This window comes from Ictalurus punctatus, chromosome 5 (assembly GCF_001660625.3).
Source record: "Ictalurus punctatus breed USDA103 chromosome 5, Coco_2.0, whole genome shotgun sequence".
Taxonomy (NCBI): Eukaryota; Metazoa; Chordata; class Actinopteri; order Siluriformes; family Ictaluridae; genus Ictalurus; species Ictalurus punctatus.
This window is the reverse complement of record NC_030420.2, coordinates 28,828,616-28,849,922: the sequence shown is the minus strand read 5'-3', so window position 1 is coordinate 28,849,922 and position 21,307 is coordinate 28,828,616. Positions and strand designations below refer to the sequence as shown.

The 21,307-nt window shown below is 40.5% G+C and overlaps 1 protein-coding gene across 7 annotated transcripts in view; it reads left to right on the top strand.

Annotated features, from left to right (window-relative positions):
• dab2ipa (DAB2 interacting protein a) overlaps positions 1-21,307 on the top strand; it is a 121,850-nt gene that overhangs the window by 81,266 nt on the left and 19,277 nt on the right. For 6 of the 7 annotated variants that reach the window (XM_017468725.3, XM_017468727.3, XM_017468726.3 and 3 more), the window contains 5 exons: positions 5,705-5,858; positions 9,674-9,772; positions 9,927-10,481; positions 17,445-17,589; positions 18,816-18,960. In XM_017468725.3, coding sequence (XP_017324214.1) covers positions 5,705-5,858; positions 9,674-9,772; positions 9,927-10,481; positions 17,445-17,589; positions 18,816-18,960 — 1,098 coding nt within the window. Of the gene's footprint in view, positions 1-880; positions 1,552-5,704; positions 5,859-9,673; positions 9,773-9,926; positions 10,482-17,444; positions 17,590-18,815; positions 18,961-21,307 lie in introns of those variants that run through there. The other variant, XM_017468728.3, reaches the window with a different exon arrangement.

Genomic DNA, 21,307 nt, shown 5'->3' with positions numbered 1-21,307 from the left:
GGCCTGGAAGTATGTGAACTCCAAAACTCAGAGCGAGGTCTTGCTTCATCACACACTTGGCCGAGGTTAGTAGAGATATGGCAGTGCATTTTAATTGGCTCCCTGTTGACAGAGCTGTGCTTTTGGTGTCGCTTCTGTATGAAGAGTCCTTTTTTTTTTTTTCTTTTTTTCTTTCCTATAGAGGTTGAGAAATAGGAATTAGGTTTGAGTCCAGTCGTGCACGTTTTTTGTGTTGTGCTGATATTTGGGTCAGGATGTTTGTTGATTTGTGACGTTTATAGGTCATCTGACTGATTGACATAACTGTGTGAATAATAGCAATGTTTTTGCACAGAAGAACACCATTTTCTGGCTTTTTAAATATTGATGTACTCTGCTTCTGGTCATTTTCAAGCCTAGCATTCTACCACAGCATTACCCAAATGAGCTGCTTTGAGAAAGAGGCTTGTCAGTTCATAAGGGCTGACCCTGTCTATAGCTCGCCTGATTACGTAAGCTGTCTGGGCGAGTAATAAATTCATCCGCATGGCCTGACTGGCTTCAGAATAATTGTTGTCTTTATTATTGTGATGTTCGGTTGAACACTAAGTGAGAAAATTCAACGTGTGGTGCTTCTACTGACTTGGATTGATTTTGATTTGGTTGAGTATTCATGCACAAGCCTAATTATTTATGCATTCAGGTCCCTATTTATTTTAATTTTTGTTGTAATAGCTTTTAAGTAATGAATTAGACCGACATTTGACTTTTTCAGTGCTAAGCTGTCGCTCCTTTTGCCTGCGCTGCTGATTTCCTGACATGCAGGCTTTGCATGGCAGTCATTTCCGATTTTAAGCAGAGGTCTCGAGGGAGGCGCTCACTTCCTGTCAGTGAGTGTGGGAACCATTTGGATGTGGAGTGCACAGTGCTCTTTTAGACAGAGAGCCTAGGACACATGCTCAGTCATGTGAGCTTAATTAGACGCCACACAGGTCCCCGTCTCGCCACTCTTTTTCTAACACCCGACCCCTTGCTATCACTCTGTCACTTTTGTTCTTTAATACAGCTGCAGATTGTACCAGTGGGTTTTCTTTTCCCCTTCTGGAATGGATATTTACTACTTGGTTTTTTAGCATTGTGCAGTCCTAAGGATTAACTAAACCCTAACGTTAGGTCCGTTTGATTTGAACCCACGTGTCCCGGTCCATACAAATCCTCTTTCTTTTCCCTCACCACACACACAGAGGCAGGAATCTGAACCAGAAACGACTGGTACATCTAGCAGTTTTCACTCTCAACCAAAATGCCATGTTTTGAAAATAGAAATGCTTGGAGGGGAAAAATGCTTGAAGGGTGTGTTCAAGGCACACGGGATTGTTCCCTTGGGTGCTCAGAGGCAGAGCTGCACTGCAACCTGACTGCTCTAACCCGTGTTTGTGCTCTGCTTTCGAACCTCATCATCGGATAACACCGTAGGAGGAAATCAAGGATCGTTACACTTACGTATCGAACCGATCCTTCAGTAGTCGGTTCATGTTTCAGTGGGATCATGGCCTATCGCTACGTAAAGCAGTAAGTACTGGAAATGTGGCGTTTCTTCATGCTCCGTTTGTCTCTGTATATGGCTGTAGTTTCTGCAAAACAGGTGGCTCAAGTTAACAGAGTAGCAAAAATGTGATTGTTATGGTACATAATTTTTCTGTTGAGGCAAATCTTTTAATAAGAACATGAGGAAACATGTAGGTTGAAATATAAACTATAGCCCATTAATAAATCATTAAAAGGCTGATCAGATTGACGAAACCAGTTACAGCACTAAGTCTGTGTAAATTCACTTGTTGTGCATGTGATTAGTGTTTGTATTTTGCAAGTACCAAAAATCCTTCCTACTTCTTCGCAGCTGTAGCGATCTCACCGATGTGCAGACCTCTAACGATACCATTAAGTTTGATAGTAAAATAACTGATGACTCATGTCGAGCTCACTTTTATAGGAGACACATCACCAGTGTGGATGTCTTTCAGTCAGGTTCAGACGTCCTTTCCTTGTTGTGCTGTCTACAGCTGCATTGCTGTGGATTTACGGTGGCCCATAAGTCCAAAACACACTAACAAAGCAAAAACGCGACGACGAAACCAAAAACGAATTCAGAACCACCACAGCAAAACACATCGACATTAACTCGTAATGAAAAGGGTAGGTCCTTATTGAACATCATATGCTTGATGCTGATTGGATGTTTTTTTTTCAGTCTGTTGTTTCTGAATAACACGGCAAAAACAGACTACATTTACACATCATTAGGCAATATTCTAATACGTATCGAGTCATGTAAACACTGCCATCCGATTACCCGATTCAGATTTGGACAATATTCTGATTCCCTAGATTCTGATTCTCACCCCTGGAATATGCCTGTTTTAATCAGAAACGTGTTGCATGTAAACACCTTATTCAGAAAATCCACTGAAAGCAGATATATGCGCTTGCTCAGGCCGCAAGGAATTGTGGTAACTAGGGCATACTTACACTCCAACAACCATGTATACAGGAATATTCTGATGGCTGTACGCGTATAGACATGGTATTCGGAATATGGCTGCAACCCCGAATATAGACTTTACTCAGAATATTGATGTGCTTGTAAATGTAGTTAAAAAACAACAACACAAACAAAATCACAAACGCAAACCCGAGACAAAACCCCGAAATGTATTAAAAACACTACAGCAAATCAGAAAATGCCAGAATAAAACCTCCAGCTGTGCAATCAACAAAGAGTATGTGATGTTCAATTAGGAACTGACCTTTCACATTGGAAGTTAATGCTATTGCATTTTTGTTTAATTTTTCTGACATGTTTTTGGTTTTGTGGTCATCATTTTGGTTTTGATGTTTGTTTGCTGTTGTATTTTGGGTTTTTTTCCCCCCTCTGTCATGTTTTGATTGTTTTTATTTTATTTATTTATTTATTTTATGTGTGTGTTTGTGAATGTGGTGTTGTATTTTTGCTTTTGCTGTCATGTTTTTTGGTTTTGCCGTTGTATTTTTGTGTGTGTAATTTGCTGTTGTACTTTTGTGTTTGTGAATTTGCTGTTGTATTTTTGATTTTGCCGTCTCGTTTTTTTTTTGTTTGTTTGTTTCGCTGTTCGTTTGTGTTTATTTTCTTGCTTTTCTTTTGACACTTTCTGATTTGCGCTTGCGCTCTTGGTGTGTATTTATCCCTCTCAGGCCACTACAATGAATGTAATCTGTACAGTAAATCACCACTAAACCTACAGCTGAATGCCTGTGAGTCATAGCCAATAAGTCAAAGCTCTCCTCCTGGATGAGTGTATCGCAGCAGGAAGGGAGGGTTTAGGAGGATTACGTTATCTCGGTCGGTCCCGGCCTTGATGTGCCATGATCTCAGCATGCTGAAGTGTGTGTCATATTCACAACGCTCCTGCAGGTCAGATTTCTTCTGCTTAATGTTTGGTGGTGGAATGAATTTCCGTCGGCTGTCTGAACAGCCGAGTCAGCTGACTGGCCTCTTGATTAAACGAGCACTAGATTGACGCCGCTTATTTTCGAAAGGTTAAAAAAATTGGGGTTTAAATTGTACTTTGCTGCCACTCTCTTGCACTAACTCCTAACTAACAGGGTTTTAGTCTTATAGCATTCTTAGACACAGTCTATTTGTACTAGTGCATGAGACTTCAGTGCACTTCTGTAAATTGCTCTCTATAAAAGCGTCTGCTAAATGCTTTAAAGGTTAGATGTTGGAGTCATAGCAATTCTGAGCACTCGTCTACGACTGATTGATGGAGACCTTGGCTTTTTTCTGATCAGTACTCACTATACTGATCGCTGCGAGGCTGTTTTACATTAGCGTTGTGTATTTCCTCAGAGTCAGCAGGTATTCCTGCTTTAGAGGACAAATGAGTGTCTGAGATTGTGTGTGATTTCCCTAGGGGCTTGGCGAGATCATTGGAGAAAGTCGTTATTTTTTAATATCAGCTGTATGTCATGACTTGTTTGTCACTCTCTCAATTGCAGCGAAGCAATGGGAAATCGGGTTCTATCGAGTCAGCGTTATGTATTACTATGAAACGATGATGAGTTGTGCTCATGCCATCAGCGGTATAATGTTGCAGTCTGTCTGGAGGGTTTGATAGAAAGTGGTTTTATTACCTTCGATCAGTGCTGAGGTTGAAGTTGGCATGGGCTTTCAAGCTTTCTATAGCCATCTGACCTGTTCTGATGATGTAGCAAGAACATGAAATTGGCGTATTAAGTTGAACATGAGCACAGTTGATTTAGTTTCATGTTTTTGATGTTGTTCCTTGGAATGCTTTAATCTGGGGACAATATTTGATCACTCATAATCTGATCACACTTGGATTTCCATTCACTGGCCTTTCTATTTAGAGATTTCATTTATTATTATTATTATTATTGCCATCTTCAGGCTTATACTAGAATTGTAGGTTTTATTCCGATTCCTGGTTGCGTTGTGTGAAAACCAGTTAAATGAGCATACGATCGTCCTCATTGATGCCAGCACTACGTCTACCTGAGGCCTTTTTTCCTCAGGTCAGATATCTTTAATTCATAGCTAGGATAGAGTGAGTGTGCACAAAGCCAGCTCTCAGCAGGTGCTTAATTGCCATGGTTTGCTCACCACATTGACTGGGACATGAGCTATTAAACAGCCTCTCTGTATCCGGCAACATGGCTGACCTGGAGATTGGTGGACAGGTCATAGATTAGTATAGGAAATCTAAGTAAGTCTAACAAGCATGTGTTTTGGTTGGTTCTATTGCAACAGCAAGGAAGTACAGGTATATGAAATTAAATATGCTCTTCTCACACGCTTCTCTATTATAAAATCTCATTTTCTTTGTAAAACGAATTAACTTCAAGTTTCCTATGTATCCCAGGGGTGTTTTTACTCCATACTCTGAAAGACCAACTGTGGGTTTACCTCCACAACCTAGTTAAGACAGAACTGTTATGTGAAGGCGCATGACAGTTTTCTGAAAATGTCTGGTAAATAACAATGCTGTGCTCTGAACCTTCGCAGTGGCGCACTGCAAAAATGTCTCATTTTTCAGGAACAAATGGTTATATGGTTGAAAGGAGTGAAGCCTACACTGAGTTACAAATTTTCACTTTGTAGGTATTCTATTACTGACTGTTGCCTAGTGGTTGATGTTTGTTTGCTCCCTTATACTCCATTTATCAATGGAAAAGGCGCTCCATAGATTCACTGACTGCATTTTATTTGGGTCACTACCATGTCAGGGTCACTGGTGTACTGAAAATGATCCACTGTCTTAAATAATATCTAGTCAGGGATGGTCGTCCATTTCCACTGATGGATAGACGAGAGGATGGATGACCAGCACCACAGTCAGTAATGGCAGGTTTACTTGATAAATTGCTAAATTGGTGTCTAAGTGCAGAGAAAGTGCATCATTTAGCTGGTGTTTTTACACTTCCCATAGCGTTGACCATCTCTCTAGCTCAATATCATGACTGATTAAACATGAATTATCACCTATAATCAAACCAGTGATGTCTGTAGTCCTTTTTTCCAGGCTCATGCGTTTGGGGAAAAACCTAACGATTCTTACTAGATGTAATCCCAGCACCACACTACACACCAATGCTTTCGCTAGCACCACTGTTTTGAAACTTATTCTGAAGATTCTGTCTTAATCTCGTCTTCTCTCCCCGTCAGATCCCATCTGATGCCGAGGCTGAAAGAGTCGAGGTCTCACGAGTCGTTGCTCAGTCCCAGCAGTGCAGTGGAAGCTCTGGATCTCAGTATGGAGGAGGAAGTGCTCATCAAACCTGTGCACAGCAGCATCCTGGGACAGGACTTCTGCTTCGAGGTCAGTCCACTGAGCTCTGATCTTTCACTTTGGTTTTATTAAGAATTTTATCTAATAGTCAGCACCGTCAATTTGCCAGTTTAGTGTCATTCACCAAGTATCATGTACTGAATGCCCCAGTGTGTTGTTGGGAAAGTGAGATCGACTGGTGAATCATTTGCATGTGCTCTGGTTTACAATAGCAGAAGGAAATATGTGAGCGATGAAAATGTTAATCACTGGTATATCAGTGGGTGACATTTACATACATGCCATCTTTGAGTCTGTTCATTGTGCTGTAAACAAACGAGGCTGATCTGACCATTAAGTAGTGTGGAGTATCTCATGTACGCGTTCTGTGGTTCAGGTGGTAGAGCGGGTTGTCCACTAATCATAGGGTTGGCGGTTTGATTCCCGGCCCACGTGACTCCACATCCCGAAGTGTCCTTGGGCAAGACGCTTCCTGATGGCACCTTGCATGGCTACCATTGGTCACCATGGTAACCCTCTGCTACCGTGTGTGTGAATGGGTGAATAAAAACCAGTGTAAAGCACTCTGTAGAGCCACTAAGGTTGAAAAAGCACTATATAAGTGCAGAACATTTACTATTCTCAGAGAACAACCTTTCATATTAGCTTCCACTTAAAGTCTTAACAGGAAACTAAAAAAATAATCCAATCTGTGTCAGTCATACAGGGGAGCAGTGCGGTGGGATAGGTTCGATCATCATCATTAAAGGAACTCTCTAGCATTTTTTTTCCATAGCGTACAATATAACCATTTAAAAATGTTTTCCTGTACTAAGAAAAGAACAAGGAACCGGTTTACTCAAAAACTCACTTGTAATGGTAACCTAAGAGCAGTTTTTTTTTTATTCTGTCAGGAAATCAAATCAAATCTCACATCTTTACCAATGATAATGATAAACAATAGTGAAATTGTTTTCTTCGCATACCCCAGCCTGTCAGGAAGCTGGGGTCAGCCATGATACAGCGCATCTGGAACAGATATGGTTAAGGGCCTTGCTCAAGGGCCCAGGTGGCAGCTTGGCAGTGATGGGGATTGAACCCCGACCTTCTGATCAGTAACCCAGAGCCTTAACCGCCACGCCACGCCACGCCACCACTGCCCCAATGCTAATATCGGTTACTCACTGCAACACTTCCACCCTAAGAATAGAAGTCTTACTAAAGTTGTTTTCTGTAGTTGAATCATTTGAGCAATGTATTAAAAAAATTTCCTGAGCCATGAGAACCACATGTTGCGAATGTATAATGACTAATTCTTTATTCTGAAAAAAAAGTCTTCTGTAAAGTCTAATTATACAGAGTTCAGTTACTGCCTGCCCCTGCCCTTAGACATCTATTAAAAGTCCAAATTAAAAGTATCCAGGTTTTTCATTCTTTCCTCAGGACAGGAAAACATGTTGAAATCTTTGTTTATGGTAATCACACACACATGCTACAGATGCTGTAGATCGAATTTGATGTGAAAATGTTGAGTATTCCTTTAGATACGGTATTAGTCTTAGACAGAGAGAACAAAGAGAATATCTGGGAGAATATCAGTGTGAATCTCTCTGCCTCTCAGCTCAGTGCACGGCTCCAGACTTTTGTCCGAATCGCCCCTGTTTTTTGTCCTGATCACTACTCACTGGAGCTGGGCAAGGCCCAGCAGGCTGACATGGTCTCAGTTTCACTGTGGCCAGCTGGCAGCTGGATGCCTCATACCAGTGAGGAAGGGAGGGAGAGATTGATAGCAGGTTTTTTTTTTTTCTTTTACTCAAACCATGAGTAAAATGGAAGTGAATTACAATGGATATATACAGTATTTCTTCTTCCATACATGATTAATCAGTACAATTATTAATCCCAACTGTAGACCAAGTGATTACAGGGGTAATGGGAAGGGAAGAGACAGTCTAATCAGGCTATGTGGATATTACACTTATTATCTCCTGCTAGCAAAGACTAATACTGATCACAGACCTATTAGGTGCTCTAGGCTTGCCTAGTTTAAGCCATGGGTGTCCGTTCGTATCCGGAAAGGGCCGGTGTGGGTGCAGGTATTCCTGCTTGATTGGAATAAAAACCTGCACCCACACCGGCCCTTTGAGGATAAGATTGAACACGCTTGTTTTAAGCCATACCCATATAATGGTACAACATTATCACACAGTATTATAGTCTGTCTAAAAGTATTTATATAATGTCCATCTGTGCTGATTTTCAATTAAATTAAATCCGAAAATCGCATCGATATTTATACTGGGAAAGTTATGCGTCTTCAGAGACAGGTTAAGCATCTGCTTAAGTTCATTTTCTGGGTGTACCATTCAGATTATACAAATGATCTGTGTGTAATTTCATGCATCAGGACCTTCACAAATATTAGCTGAAGACCAGTGCATTTAAAATATATGATAGAGCTGTTAATAAGGCAGATCAATGAAAGCATTCCGTGGATTAAAAAAAACCCCTTGTTGATCACTTTGTCCTTGATCAGCAGCATCTTTTATTATTTATTTGTACTTTTGTGTGGAGGAAATGAAATACTATGCCATCATACATGTCATTTTAGTAAGAGAGTTTGCTTTGTAAGCATTAGTATGTAATCCTGTTAACTAGAGACGCACTGGTGTATCGGCCAAGAAAGACAGTTTTTCACGCTTTAGAAACATCCGATGATCATGACCGATTATATCCTGTCAATCAAAAGAGGGCGGGAAAACACATCGATTTCGTGCCGTGTGTAAAGAAGATGTATCTTGTGTGGAATGAAGACACAACTGCAGTTTGTAATCTCTGTAAGATCTGCACTGATAAAATTTTACACCGGACGCTGCAGCAGTGAAGCGGGAGTTTCGGCGTCTAGTCTAATTTTTTTTTTTCCGCGCTGCTCGAGCTGAATTAAAGCGACTGTACGCTGTTGAAAGATTTAAATGAAGATGAGTTGACAAAAAAGTATATATTTCACAGAAAAATATATTTGTAGAGTAGTATATTTCATATCCAGTGAATATTAATATATAAAATTGTTTATATTATATATTACCAGTTTGATGTTCAGTGATGAAGTAGAAATGTTTTTCTTTGTGGTGAGTGAATGTGAGACTATCGGGAGGTTTTTTTTAAAGTTCAGTCAATGTTATTATGAATGAATAACATTCAATAATCTTACTTTAATCTTCAGAATTTAATTAATGTGTTAATGTTAATTAGGGTAATGTGTTTTCTGTTTATGAGACCAGTTACTGTGAAACAACTTGTTGAAACGGAGAGAATAAAGTTTTTATTCGCATTTCTTTCAGAATTGTGGAAATAATTCTTATTAATTTATAAGAAGGCATAAAAGGCAGAGCTATCGGTATCGGTGTCGGCCGATATCACTCCGAATAATCGGTTATTGGTATCGGCTGAGAAACTTACTATCGGTGCATCTCTACTGTTAACGTAATGAAAATCCATCGGGGATCCAAGCACCAGTATTTAAAGCAGGAAAGTGGTCCAAATAAAAGGTGCGGCATAACCATTTTCCAGATCAATCTCAGTGGACCTGATGATGATTTCATGATTTAAGTTACTCCCCACCCTTACTCTGTGAGAAGTGCATTAGAGAAGTGCATTTAATAGGAGTGCTTTCTGTGTTTGGGATATTCAATCTCTCTATTCTTTGGCCAATTGTTATTACTCCCCACTTGAGGGAACCTCTTCAGTGGATGAGAGCTGAGTGCACAATGAAAACTGGTGGATTACCTGAGCCTAATGTCCAATTACCCATTTTCTCTGCTCTTTTCTTCATCCATATTAGCATTGTATCCACTGTGTAATTACAGGTAACTACATCAACAGGAAGTAAATGCTTCTCTTGTCGGTCAGCAGCAGAGAGAGAGAAATGGATGGAGAACCTCAGGCGAGCCGTGCATCCCAACAAGGTAAAGCATACGACTTCGAAGTAGTTGCGGCATTTCCGGGATAAAGGACTTTTTTCGTTTTATTTTAGTGTATCCTCTTTCTTATGTCGGCCAAACTTTGATTCAATGAGACTCATTGATCGTGGCGTTTTTGTATATTTACATGTTTATTCAGGACAACAGTCGTCGAGTGGAGAACATGCTAAAATGTTGGATTATTGAAGCCAAGGACTTGCCAGCCAAGAAAAAGTACTTCTGCGAACTGTGTCTCGATGACACGCTTTACGCTCGGACTACCTGCAAGCTCAAAACGGACAATGTTTTCTGGGGTGAACACTTTGAGTTCAACAACCTGCCATCAGTCAAGAGCATCACCGTGCACCTTTACAAAGAGACGGACAAGAAGAAGAAGAAGGACAAGAACAACTATGTGGGCCTGGTGAACATTCCCGTGGGCGCAGTGACAGGACGACAGTTTGTGGAGAAGTGGTATACGGTGAGCACTCCCAACCCCAGCAAGGGCAAAGCGCCGGGGCCCATGGTGCGCATGAAATGCCGCTACCAGAGCATGAGCATCCTCCCCATGGAGCTGTACAAAGAGTTCGCTGAGTACATCACCAACAACTACATGCTCCTCTGTTCAGTGCTTGAGCCTGCACTCAGCGTCAAGAGCAAGGAGGAGATGGCCTGTGCACTCGTGCATATTCTCCAGAGCACTGGCAAGGCTAAGGTAAGAAAAATTGGTCTACTGTTTGATTAAATCCAACCATACCTATGATGAAGAACTGAAAGATACATTCTGTCTGGCATTGAATACGTTTACATGGACAGCAGTAATCTAATTATCGACCTTATTCTGAGTAAGACGATATTCTGATTAAGGTGTTTACATGAGTCGCTTTTAGAATATTCCTTTCATGACCCCGTTTTACACGTTGTAGAACATAGATCGATTAACGGCACACGTCATTACGTCACCGCGCCACGCCGTCCGACGTTCCCTCCAGAATTTCACGTATCGACATATAGTCGGTCTTCGTTATGGGACCGTATACAGTTTTGGGTGTTTTTATTTTTAATTTTACGAAAGCTTCAAGTGCAGTTAATTATTTGTCATGCTGTATGTGCAAACAGACGACTGCCTGAAGCCGTGGGCTGGAATCCTACAACGTTAGGTTTACCTAGAAGGGAGGGTTACAAAGGGTAGCTCCCCTTTGGGAAGCTAAGAACCCATAACTATCCAACACATGGCAAGCTTCATTTGGTTCAAAAGTCAATTCTAGAACCCTTGGTCTATATTGAACCCTGCAATAGGTTTGTGCCATCCAGGGTACATTCTCGCCTTGCCCTCAGTGTTCCCGGATATACTCCGGGTCCATCGCAACCCTGATCGGGATGAAGCGGTTAATGAAGATGAATGAATGAACCGAGGGTCTCTCAGGAAAGCAGAGCGGGCTATAAGGGTCACTCCTTCAAGAAGTGAAGAACCCTGACTTGTGCAAAGAACCCTCAAGGAACCCCTGTTTGTCAGAATTGAACTTTATTGGAATTTATTACGCTTGTTTCATCATTTAAATATTTTCCAGAGCAACTACAACTCGCTGTTGTAGTCCTCCTTGTTTTTTCACAATTAACGTATCTAATGTTATTTTGTATATCGAATTAAGTCGTCTAAATGGAAACGATGCTGGAAGGAGTCCATGGCTTAATACAGCTGTGAAATAGACTTCAACTGATGGGTTTAACAACTTCTTTAAACCAGACACCTCAGCAGAATCGGCCTTTTTTGTGATCTTTATTCCAAGTCTACCGTCTGACAACCCAGTCGATAGACGAGAACAATGGAGACAGGCCCTGTCTCTTCTCGTGGAATCGTTGGAGGCGTGAATGCTCTTATTGTCTTCATTAACTCAAGCGTACAGCGTGTTTTGGCGCTGATTGTCTTCATAAATCAGTTCTGAATGAGGTGACAACACGTACAAAAGCTCTCAGCCTCACTCTGGATCACTCATTTCACTTCATCGATTCTTCTTGGCAAAAACGGAGAGGCTTTTTTTTTTTTTGCCACTTTCATAAGTTTGAAACATTACCCCTAAAGTAGATTTGAAGGAACTGGCATGTGGTGCAATTATCCCTATTGTGGCCCAGTTTTAACAGCTATGTTATATAGGATGATATCTACATACTAAGCATTTATGACATAATTTCCCATCTGGCAAATTACAAGTTAATATACAGGTGCGTCTCAAAAAATGTGAACATCGTGGAAAAGTTCGTTTTTTTCCGTAATTTCATTTAAAAAAGTGGAACTTTCATACATTTTAGATTCGTTAAACATAAAGTGAAATATTTCAAGCCTTTTTTGTTGGTTTGTTTTAATCGCGATGATTAAGGCTTACAGCTCATGGAAATCAAAAATCAAAAATATTCTAATAAAGAATTTATAATACTTTTTCTTTGCCTAGATAATAGACCACCAGGGCCATTTTCTTATCATTATTTCAAACATTGAAACAGAAACAACAACAACAATGAAAGTTAGAACTGCTTAGCATTTTCACAAGGCTGCTTAATTATAATAGCAATTATTATTATTACAAACAAAACAAACAGTACTATTAAGCAAAGTAGATAAAGAGACAGCCAAAGCTAAGTGGTATTAGTGGTCTAACATTCACAACATTGACTGCTCTACCAACTACCAAAGACAAAGCAGGTGTCCTGTTGTAAATAGTAGCAAGAATTAAATACATAATTAGTTCATGTTAGCAGTTACAGTTTAGTTCACTTAGTTGGTGGCATAAAAACAGTAGCCAAACATTAGCAATACAGTACATGCTGGATCATATCAAATGTGTTCAATGATGCGTTCAACTATTCTACCTGGTTTGATCAAATTAGTTCTAGGTTATGAAAGGTGATAATACCTTCCCAGTGTCCATGGATGGGGTTTTGCATATTGTGAAAATACCATGTTGAGAGTTCTTTAGCTTCATTTCTGTTCTTGTCTCCACCATGTACAATGAAAGACCTTTATTGGCCACAGAACCTACTGTATAATGTATCATTTCTGAGCTGGTCAAAGTGGTCATTGGCGGGCTTAGCCTGTCATTAGCGCTGGGCTAAATCAGTCAGTTATGGTATGCTCTGTCATTACACAGGACATTAGTCAGGGAGTATATCGGGAGTGTATTGTCTTTCATTAGCAGAGGCCGGAGCTGGTCAGCGTCTGTATTGTCTTTCATTAAGCCGTGGCATGGTTACCGTAAACAAGGTCAATCAGGGTCGCCTCGCATGCCATCGGCTTCCTGGTTTTGTCGGGAGGTCAGTGCGCAGTCATGAATGAGGGGAAGTATGAAGCTAGATTGCATGAACGATGTACAATGTGGTCGCTGTGGATTTCTATCCTTAAATTTGAGGCGGCTACTGTTTTCGAAATGTAGACATTATGCTTTAGGCTTTAGGCGTTTTCCTCATAATATCACATTCTCCCCGCATAATGGATACATTTGCACAAGCGCAAGAAATCATATCCAAGTACATCGATACCATGAATCTAAAACCAATTACAACAGATGCAACTCTGACACAGGTTTAAAGAACTATTGTGTTTGTGGAGTGAGTATTGATCATTCCGGAGCAGCGCTGGTCATTGAATCAGTTCCCTGTGGACGTTTGATGGAGTGTGTACACAGTGTGACTGAGGTGGGGATTCAGAGCCCCTGCCCCCTGCTAATGAGCTCCTATTCATGCAGCCACTGCCCAAGGGGTCTCACTGGGATTCGCACAAGAGTGATGGTGTGTGGGGGCGCATATGCAACTCTGTGTATGTGTGTGTGTGTGTTCAGAAAGTAATTTTTCTGCTAGACCATTTTGGGAGGCTGGGGTCATTAGTCGAGAGCCTGGGGCTCTTTTTTAAGCAGACACTCCACCACCCCACACACACACACACACACACACACACACACGCACACCAAAACAGAAACACACTCTCACTGCCACTCTTCTAGGTACTTACCTTAGAGGAACCTGTCATCAGTGTAGCTCTGGAGTTTTGATGAAATGCCATGTCTTGCTTTGTTTCAGTGGGGTTAGGGCTCTGGGTTACTGATCAGAAGGTCAAGCCCCAGCACCGCCAAGCTGCCACTGTTGGGCCCTTGAGCAAGGCCCTTAACCCTCTCTGTTCCAGGAGCGCCGTATCATGTCTGACCCTGCGCTCTGACCCGAGCTTCCTAACATGCTGGGATATGCAAAGAAAAGAATTTCACAGTGCTGTAATGTATATGATCAATAAAGGCTTCTTCTTCAATAAAAAAAGAAATATAAATTATAGAGGACAGGAACTTGGTAGAATGGTTGATTTATAGACTGCTGTTTCTCTTTTTGTTGTTTTTGGTCCTGTTGTTTATCCCCCGTATCATTACGGCACCAGATGTTTTACAGCTGGGTGTTTACATTAAAAGCTTCATCCCTTAACGCTGCAGTCTGAAGTGTTTTCATATATCACCATGCGACAGATCTCACTAGATTCTTTATCACAGTCTTTAATGACATTTTTCTGGCCCAGAATTAGCCCGGCCCCCAGACAAAGCAGAGCTACATAACGTTGCCTCTTTTGTTTAAAAGGCAACTCGCATTAATACTAGTAATAGATCCAGCTGCAAGGAAAATCAAAGGTTTATATTAATGTGCACATTCTCATACATTACCGTTTCTACAGTAACAGTAAAAACACAGGGACTTGTATGACAGATGGTCCCCAGAATCTAAAACAAATACTAAATGGATTAAACATTGTCTTGTTATCTGACCAAACAATATTATAATATTTGCTATGGTGAAGTTTTCTGTAGGGAGGAGTTTATTTAAGATTTACGGAAGGAGTCTCCAGTGTCAGCACTTTGTAACAGTCAGAGATAAAGCTGCTTTACGTTTTCCCGGACCGAGTATGTTGCATTTTGTTTTTTTCTCAGTAACAAGCTGCATTTCTTCTCTTCTGTCGAAGAGAAAGCACCGGAATGACTGCTTCTAGGTGCTGTAACATAGCAGATACTAAATGTAATTATAAACAGATTTTTTTTTTTTTTTTTTTTTAAAGTGCCATTCTTTTATAAATAAAAATGTAATGATTGGCAAACTGTTGTGGTATGAGGATTGGTAAGTGTAACTCATGCGTAGGGGCTGCATGACACAACCCCGGCGTCGATTATTTTCCTACAACAGGACGTCCCAAAATGTTTTATTCCTTACTTAAAAATGAATAAAGATCACACTGCCAGAACGCTGTAGTTCATCTGGATCGTAGTGCTGTGATTCAACTAATTGTGCATACTCCACTCTGCTTTCCTGAGTCATCGGAGCTGTTCTCTTCCACTCAGCTCTTTCCAATAAAAACCCATCCTCGTGGGTTCGCACTCTGCACTGATGCTCTTTCCTCGACGTGGCCTTTGCTCTCTGTGCTCAAGTCCTCTGAAAGCTGATGGTGCTGAGTAAAATCTGGGAAGACAGGGGATGCAGGATGGGATGCACCTGGAGCACGGGGAGCTTAGCAGATTAGCAGCAGGTCTTCAGGTCAGAACCTCTAGGAAGCCAGAGCGGAGCTGAGCTCAATAGACTAAGCCTCGGCGGCCATGTTGAATCCCTGGTGCTTTGAGTCCTGCCAAGATTGTAGGGCTCACAGGAATCATGTTATCCACTGAGTATCGTGACTGCAGTACAGACACATCTGATCTCAGGACTCGAGAAAATATACAGTAGTTCTGAGTGAACATGACTGTGTCAGTCTGGGATTGTCAAGGGATATTATATTTTATTTTTCTCCTTGTAAATGAGTCTACAGTCAATAGTTTACCACCAGGTGGATATCTTTGATTGCTTCCTTTATCATCTGATATCACCAGAGTCCATTTCTGTTCAAACACTCTTTATTTATTTATTTATTTATTTACGACCATTCTGACACCATATAAATTATTCACTCCTTTTCTTGAATCTTGAAACATCATGAAACAATCAATACAACACAAATGTTTTATTTACTGTGATTTTAAACCAGTCTAGAGAGGTCAAGAACCAGTTCTCTGACTTTTCTGGATTCTGTGAACATACTTAAACAAAGAGAGGGAATAGTACAGTGCAGAATGTAACACAAAAACAAGGAGAGAACTGGATGAGAGGACCGTCTGATAAGACTGGATATTAAAATTGCAGTACATCTCCTTCCAGCAAAGACTGTCCAGTACCCCAGTACACAAAGCTGACTGGCTGAACACAGAACATATGATGTGCTCCGTGCTTTCGTTGTTTTCTTAGTTTCCACTACATTATCACTAGCATGATCGCATTGCATTAACAAAGATTGCATTGCATCAGTGAACCGTCGGCTCGTTCAGATTCGATCTTCCAACCACTCGACCGGGAAAAGTTCATTATGCTATGTTTGTGTGTAAAAGTTTTCACACCCTAAGAACGGAGCATACGTTTATCTGTTGTGCAATTTATCTACGAGAAGTTGTAGAAATGAAACAAGAGCGTATCTTTTAAATAAGGCAATTATAAACACTGATAGAAAAAATTGTCTAGAAGATCTAAAAGAAAGAAGTCAAAGTTTTACCATGATCCTCCGAAAGGGTTAAGTAAGAGTTAATAGATCTGTTAGGCACAAACATCTTAAAATGTACCCAGCTGACATGAATGTCCTCTACGAACGTCCCCCGAACGTCCATGTGTAGGGTCCCCTTGACCTCCTACGGACGTTGAAGGGGACATTCACAGGACGTCCAACGGCCAATCGGGAAGCTTAGGGGCCTTTCGCTGAAATGAACACATTCAGTAATGTTATACTTTATGTTATGACTCTGACGTTCTCGGAACATCCGCCAGCGAACGTTATAAACCTTACCAAATGCGGACCTAAGTGGACGTCCACGACGTGTGACCATCGATACTGCAAAGTTGACCATTTCCCTGTACCCGTACATCCTGAAGTGTTTTTATTCATCTTATACCGCAACAATTTGCCAATGAGTGCAGTTTTATATGATATTTTCCTTCACCAGCCTCTCTTAAAGCCTATCGTTACCAATAAACTACAACGCCCTCCATCCTGTGCCTGCAAACTTAAAGATTCAGCTTTACCTCTGACTGGTACAGTATCAAGCACTGGCACTGGAGACTCCTTCCAAAAATGAAACATCTTGTCACAGAAAATCTCACCATTTCAACAAGTACACGTTTTTGTAATCTGTTGATGTGGACCGTCCATCATACCAGTCCGTGTCTAAGTGGTTGCTATAGAAATATTAGACATATTAGAACAAGTGCATTAATATAAAGCTGAGATTTTCCTTGCAGCTGGAAGCTCTGTCAGGAGCTCCTGTTCGGGAAAACGAACAAACACCTTCTGACCAAACTGTGCTGTTGTAAGGGTTTTGTGTGATTTTAAACTGGTGCGGTGGAAATGGTCATTGATTAATTCAATAGACATCAATGGAGTTGCAGTATTGAACAATTCCGCATAGTTCCATACAGGAAATGGGATAAACTGCTTCACCAGTCGACAGCCAACTCGTAGTGGTGTTCATTTTTATTAAATGGTTGGAATAGCATGCTTGCATTTTAAAATTGTAAATCGTGACATTTTATTATAAATGCCATTGTGTCGTTTTGTTGTTTTCCTTTGTATATGATGCAGGACTTCCTGACTGATCTGATGATGTCAGAGGTCGATCGGTGTGGCGACAACGAGCACCTGATCTTTCGGGAGAACACGCTGGCCACCAAAGCCATTGAGGAATATCTCAAACTGGTGGGCCAGAAGTACCTGCAGGATGCTTTAGGTAAGATTTGAGCTTATTTATTTATTTATTTTATTAAAGACTGTTTATTTCTTCATAGGTTTACTGATGAAAGCTTTTTCTGATGAAAGAAAACCACCATGTTCAATCCAGCGTAGTCTTTTCACTACTGCTCTAGTGGTACAAGTGTACAATCTAGACTACAGGAAGATCAGTCATTTATTCGTTCATGTTGCTTTTTTCATCAGTAAGTGCCCGTGTTCAGAGCATTGTTTAATTGATTTAAGAGATCAGTAATTCTTTGGAGGCCCACTGGTCAACTGCAAGATGGTCAGAAAGAGAAGAGTTCTGAGCGTTGAAGCTTACTCTCGTAAGGGCTTGGCGTTTTTCTGTTCAGGGAGGTTTTCATTTTCATGACATCCACAACTTCTGAATTAGTTTTATATGGACGCAAAAAAATAAGAGAGAGACAAAGATTTGAGTGTTAATGTTTGGATTTTTAGTCGTGAAAACACCACTGAACTGTTCGAAACGGATTGAGCAAATGATGCACGGATTATTTACAATCATGCAACCCCACGTTTGATTTTAAATGCAGAAGTCTGAATTTGAATGCTATTATTTTCTGATCGAATTTTAAGTTGAAATTGAATGTGGAGTGAACCGTGAGAATTCTGAGGCTTGCAGAAGAGCAGAGTGTAAATTTCTGAAATTCGAAATGAAATTTCAGTTTCTCTGTTCATTCACATTTTTGGATTTGCATACGAAATAACATCCGGGTAACTTGCAGATGAATACAACTGGACACAGAAGCCCTCTCCATGCATACACACGCGCGCACACACACACACACACGCCACACACACTGCAACACAATAGGGTTTTCTTTGTTATCCGCTGTATGCTGGGAAGATCCTGCATCGACGATCTCGCTCATGTTTACTTCGAATATTGCTGCTGCCTCCTTCGGTGCTGCGACAAGGGAAATTACCACGTTTGTTCCAAGTGAATTTTTTTAAAAACATTTCACAAGTTAATTATTTGAGAAGTGAATCTGAATTTGTGAATATTTGTGTATTTGTTTATAGATGTATAGATGCTCGTTTTGTTGTTGTTGTTGTTTTTGAAAACATGGATTTGAACATGTAAACATCTGAACACTGAAATACTTTAAAGAAGTTTTCTGATTTCCAGGAGGTTAATGTGTGTGTGTGTGTGTGTGTGTGTGTGTGTGTGTGTGTGTGTGTGTGTGTGTGTGTGTGTGTCAGGCGAGTTTATCAAAGCGCTGTACGAATCAGATGAAAACTGCGAAGTGGATCCGTCAAAGTGCTCCTCCGGCGACCTGGCCGAGCACCAAGGCAATCTGAAGATGTGCTGTGAGCTTGCTTTCTGCAAGATCATCAACTCCTACTGGTAATGCTCTACGCTCCTGCTTTACCGCCAACATTAAACCCAGCGAAAGAACACAGAGCGGCGTAATGAAATCTGTCCCTTTAATGCAGTAGTCTGGTCATGACTTTTGTAAATAGGCGACTAATTGAATCATTCGTGTCACTATCTAATCACACCTTCTCTGTGTAAGGAAATGAGGGGAAAAAAAAAAATGCCGAAGCAGCAAGATTAAAACTGTAAATGTAACCCCCAGAGGTCAAAATAAAAATGTTCAAAATGGAGGAATTTTTTGTCAAAGTTCATCAAACGTCACTAAAAGCTAGTGGAAGTGTGACCTGTACAGAGGTCATGCAGTCGTTACCAGGAATGACCTAATGACCTTGGAGGAGGACGTGCATTTTGAAAGAGATATCGCTGAGATATTTCTTGCAGACGGTCGATTATTTTCGTTTGGCCGTTGGTTTGTTTTTCACTCGCCTCAGAAGAGATTAACGGTACATAGAGTTACTGATAAGAAGCTGAATATTGAAAATGTAGGACGTCAGAGAAAAAGAGCATCAAATCTGGAAGACAGGAATGACTCCTCAGATAAGATTGCACATGAAAAGACCTGAGGTAAGGAAAGATGAAATTCCAACCTCACCTTCTGCAAGGAGTTTAGAGTTAAAAACTAAAAGTATATTATCAAAACCGAGACTAAAGTAGCGGATTCATGTTTGTAAGGATTCATTGAAGAAGCGATCACTTGGTGTTGCTTCACATGTGCAGTGTTTAATCTGTTTGAATCAAACCCCGATGCATTTTTATCCTCGGTGTGGTTCGTTAGGTAGGTGAGAACATCACATTCACATCAAATCAGACCAAAACCACAGGTCTGATCGAGGGCGTCTGAGCGAGGGGGTCTCGGACCACTCCGACGTGAACTTCTAAATGAGTGAGGTTTGATTGCAGTGAGAAAAGACTCTGAATCGAACCAACTGCAGGAAGTGAACCAAACATGCCATATTTTAGGGTGCGTCATTTTTTAATTTTTTTTATTTTATTTCTTTGTTTTTTGTAGATACGAACTGATAAACACTGCACAGTCACACAGCACTAACTGAACCACGGGACAGAGCTGCAGGAATGTGATATGTTCTGGATATTTGGACTGATGAAAAAAAAAATTCTGGATCGATCAGACAAAAATAGTTATTTACATAATTATCACATTATTTAAAAAAAAAATAATAAATTATTTTAGTATTGACGCCGTGTTCTCTGTGCTCGGATGATTTTTGTCATTTCTATGCACTTGGGAAAAATTTGTTTACCTTTTCTATCACCATATTTCTGAACTGATTTCTGAAAGAAAGTCAGTACGTTTACATGGACAACAATAATCCTATATTAAGACGATACTGTGATTAAGAAACTAGCATGTAAACGGCGATTATTGATGACCTTAATCCGATTAAAGTCATACTCGAAGTAAACACAAATTGAATTAAGACGTGTGGAGTACTCCTGTTTTACTCGCATTATCGAAGTGCATTACAGACATGTACACACTTTAATCACACTATTAACGTCGTGTGAGAGTTTTCACCGCATTTTGTGACAGGACACGTACACACACGGCAGTGCTCAACCGTTTTACGGCAAACGAGAGAGCGTCTTTTACCTACTATATAGTAGGAGAAATACATGTATCTCAGCTACTATATAGTAGGTACGTACGTGGTTTGGGACGCAGTCCACGACTTCAAGCAGTCGTCTATTTGCACGTACAGCATGACAAATAATTAACTGCACTTTGAAGCATTTGTAAAAATAAAAATAATAAAAAACACCCAAAACTGTATACGGTATCATAACGAAGACGAACTGTGTGTCGATACGTGAAATTCTGGAGGGACGTCGGACGGCGTGGCGCGGTGACGTAATGACGTGTGCCGTTAATCACGCCGTGTTGTATAACATGTAAAAGGGAACATGAAAGGAGTATTCTAAAAGTGACTCATATAAACACCTTAATCAGAATATTGTCTTATTCAGAGTAAGGTCAATAATTAGATTACTGCTGTCCATGTAAACGTAGTCTATGTTTCACGCCCCTTAGTCAGTCTTTTGTTGTTGTTGATGTTGTTGTTGTTTGTGGTGGGGTTTTTTTTTTGTTTGTTTCAGTTATTTATGTGCAACATTAAACCAGACCATCTACATATCAAGCAAATGAAAAGTATCAACTTCCCTCTGATTCGACTCGTCAAACAGACTAATAGGTGTGAAAGCCAGTCCTTACAGGATATCACTGTTTATTTTTTTAATTGTTGCGGCCAGAACTGTTTGTGGCTTTTTCAAAATTTGTGATGCAGCTCTGTTTTTTGTG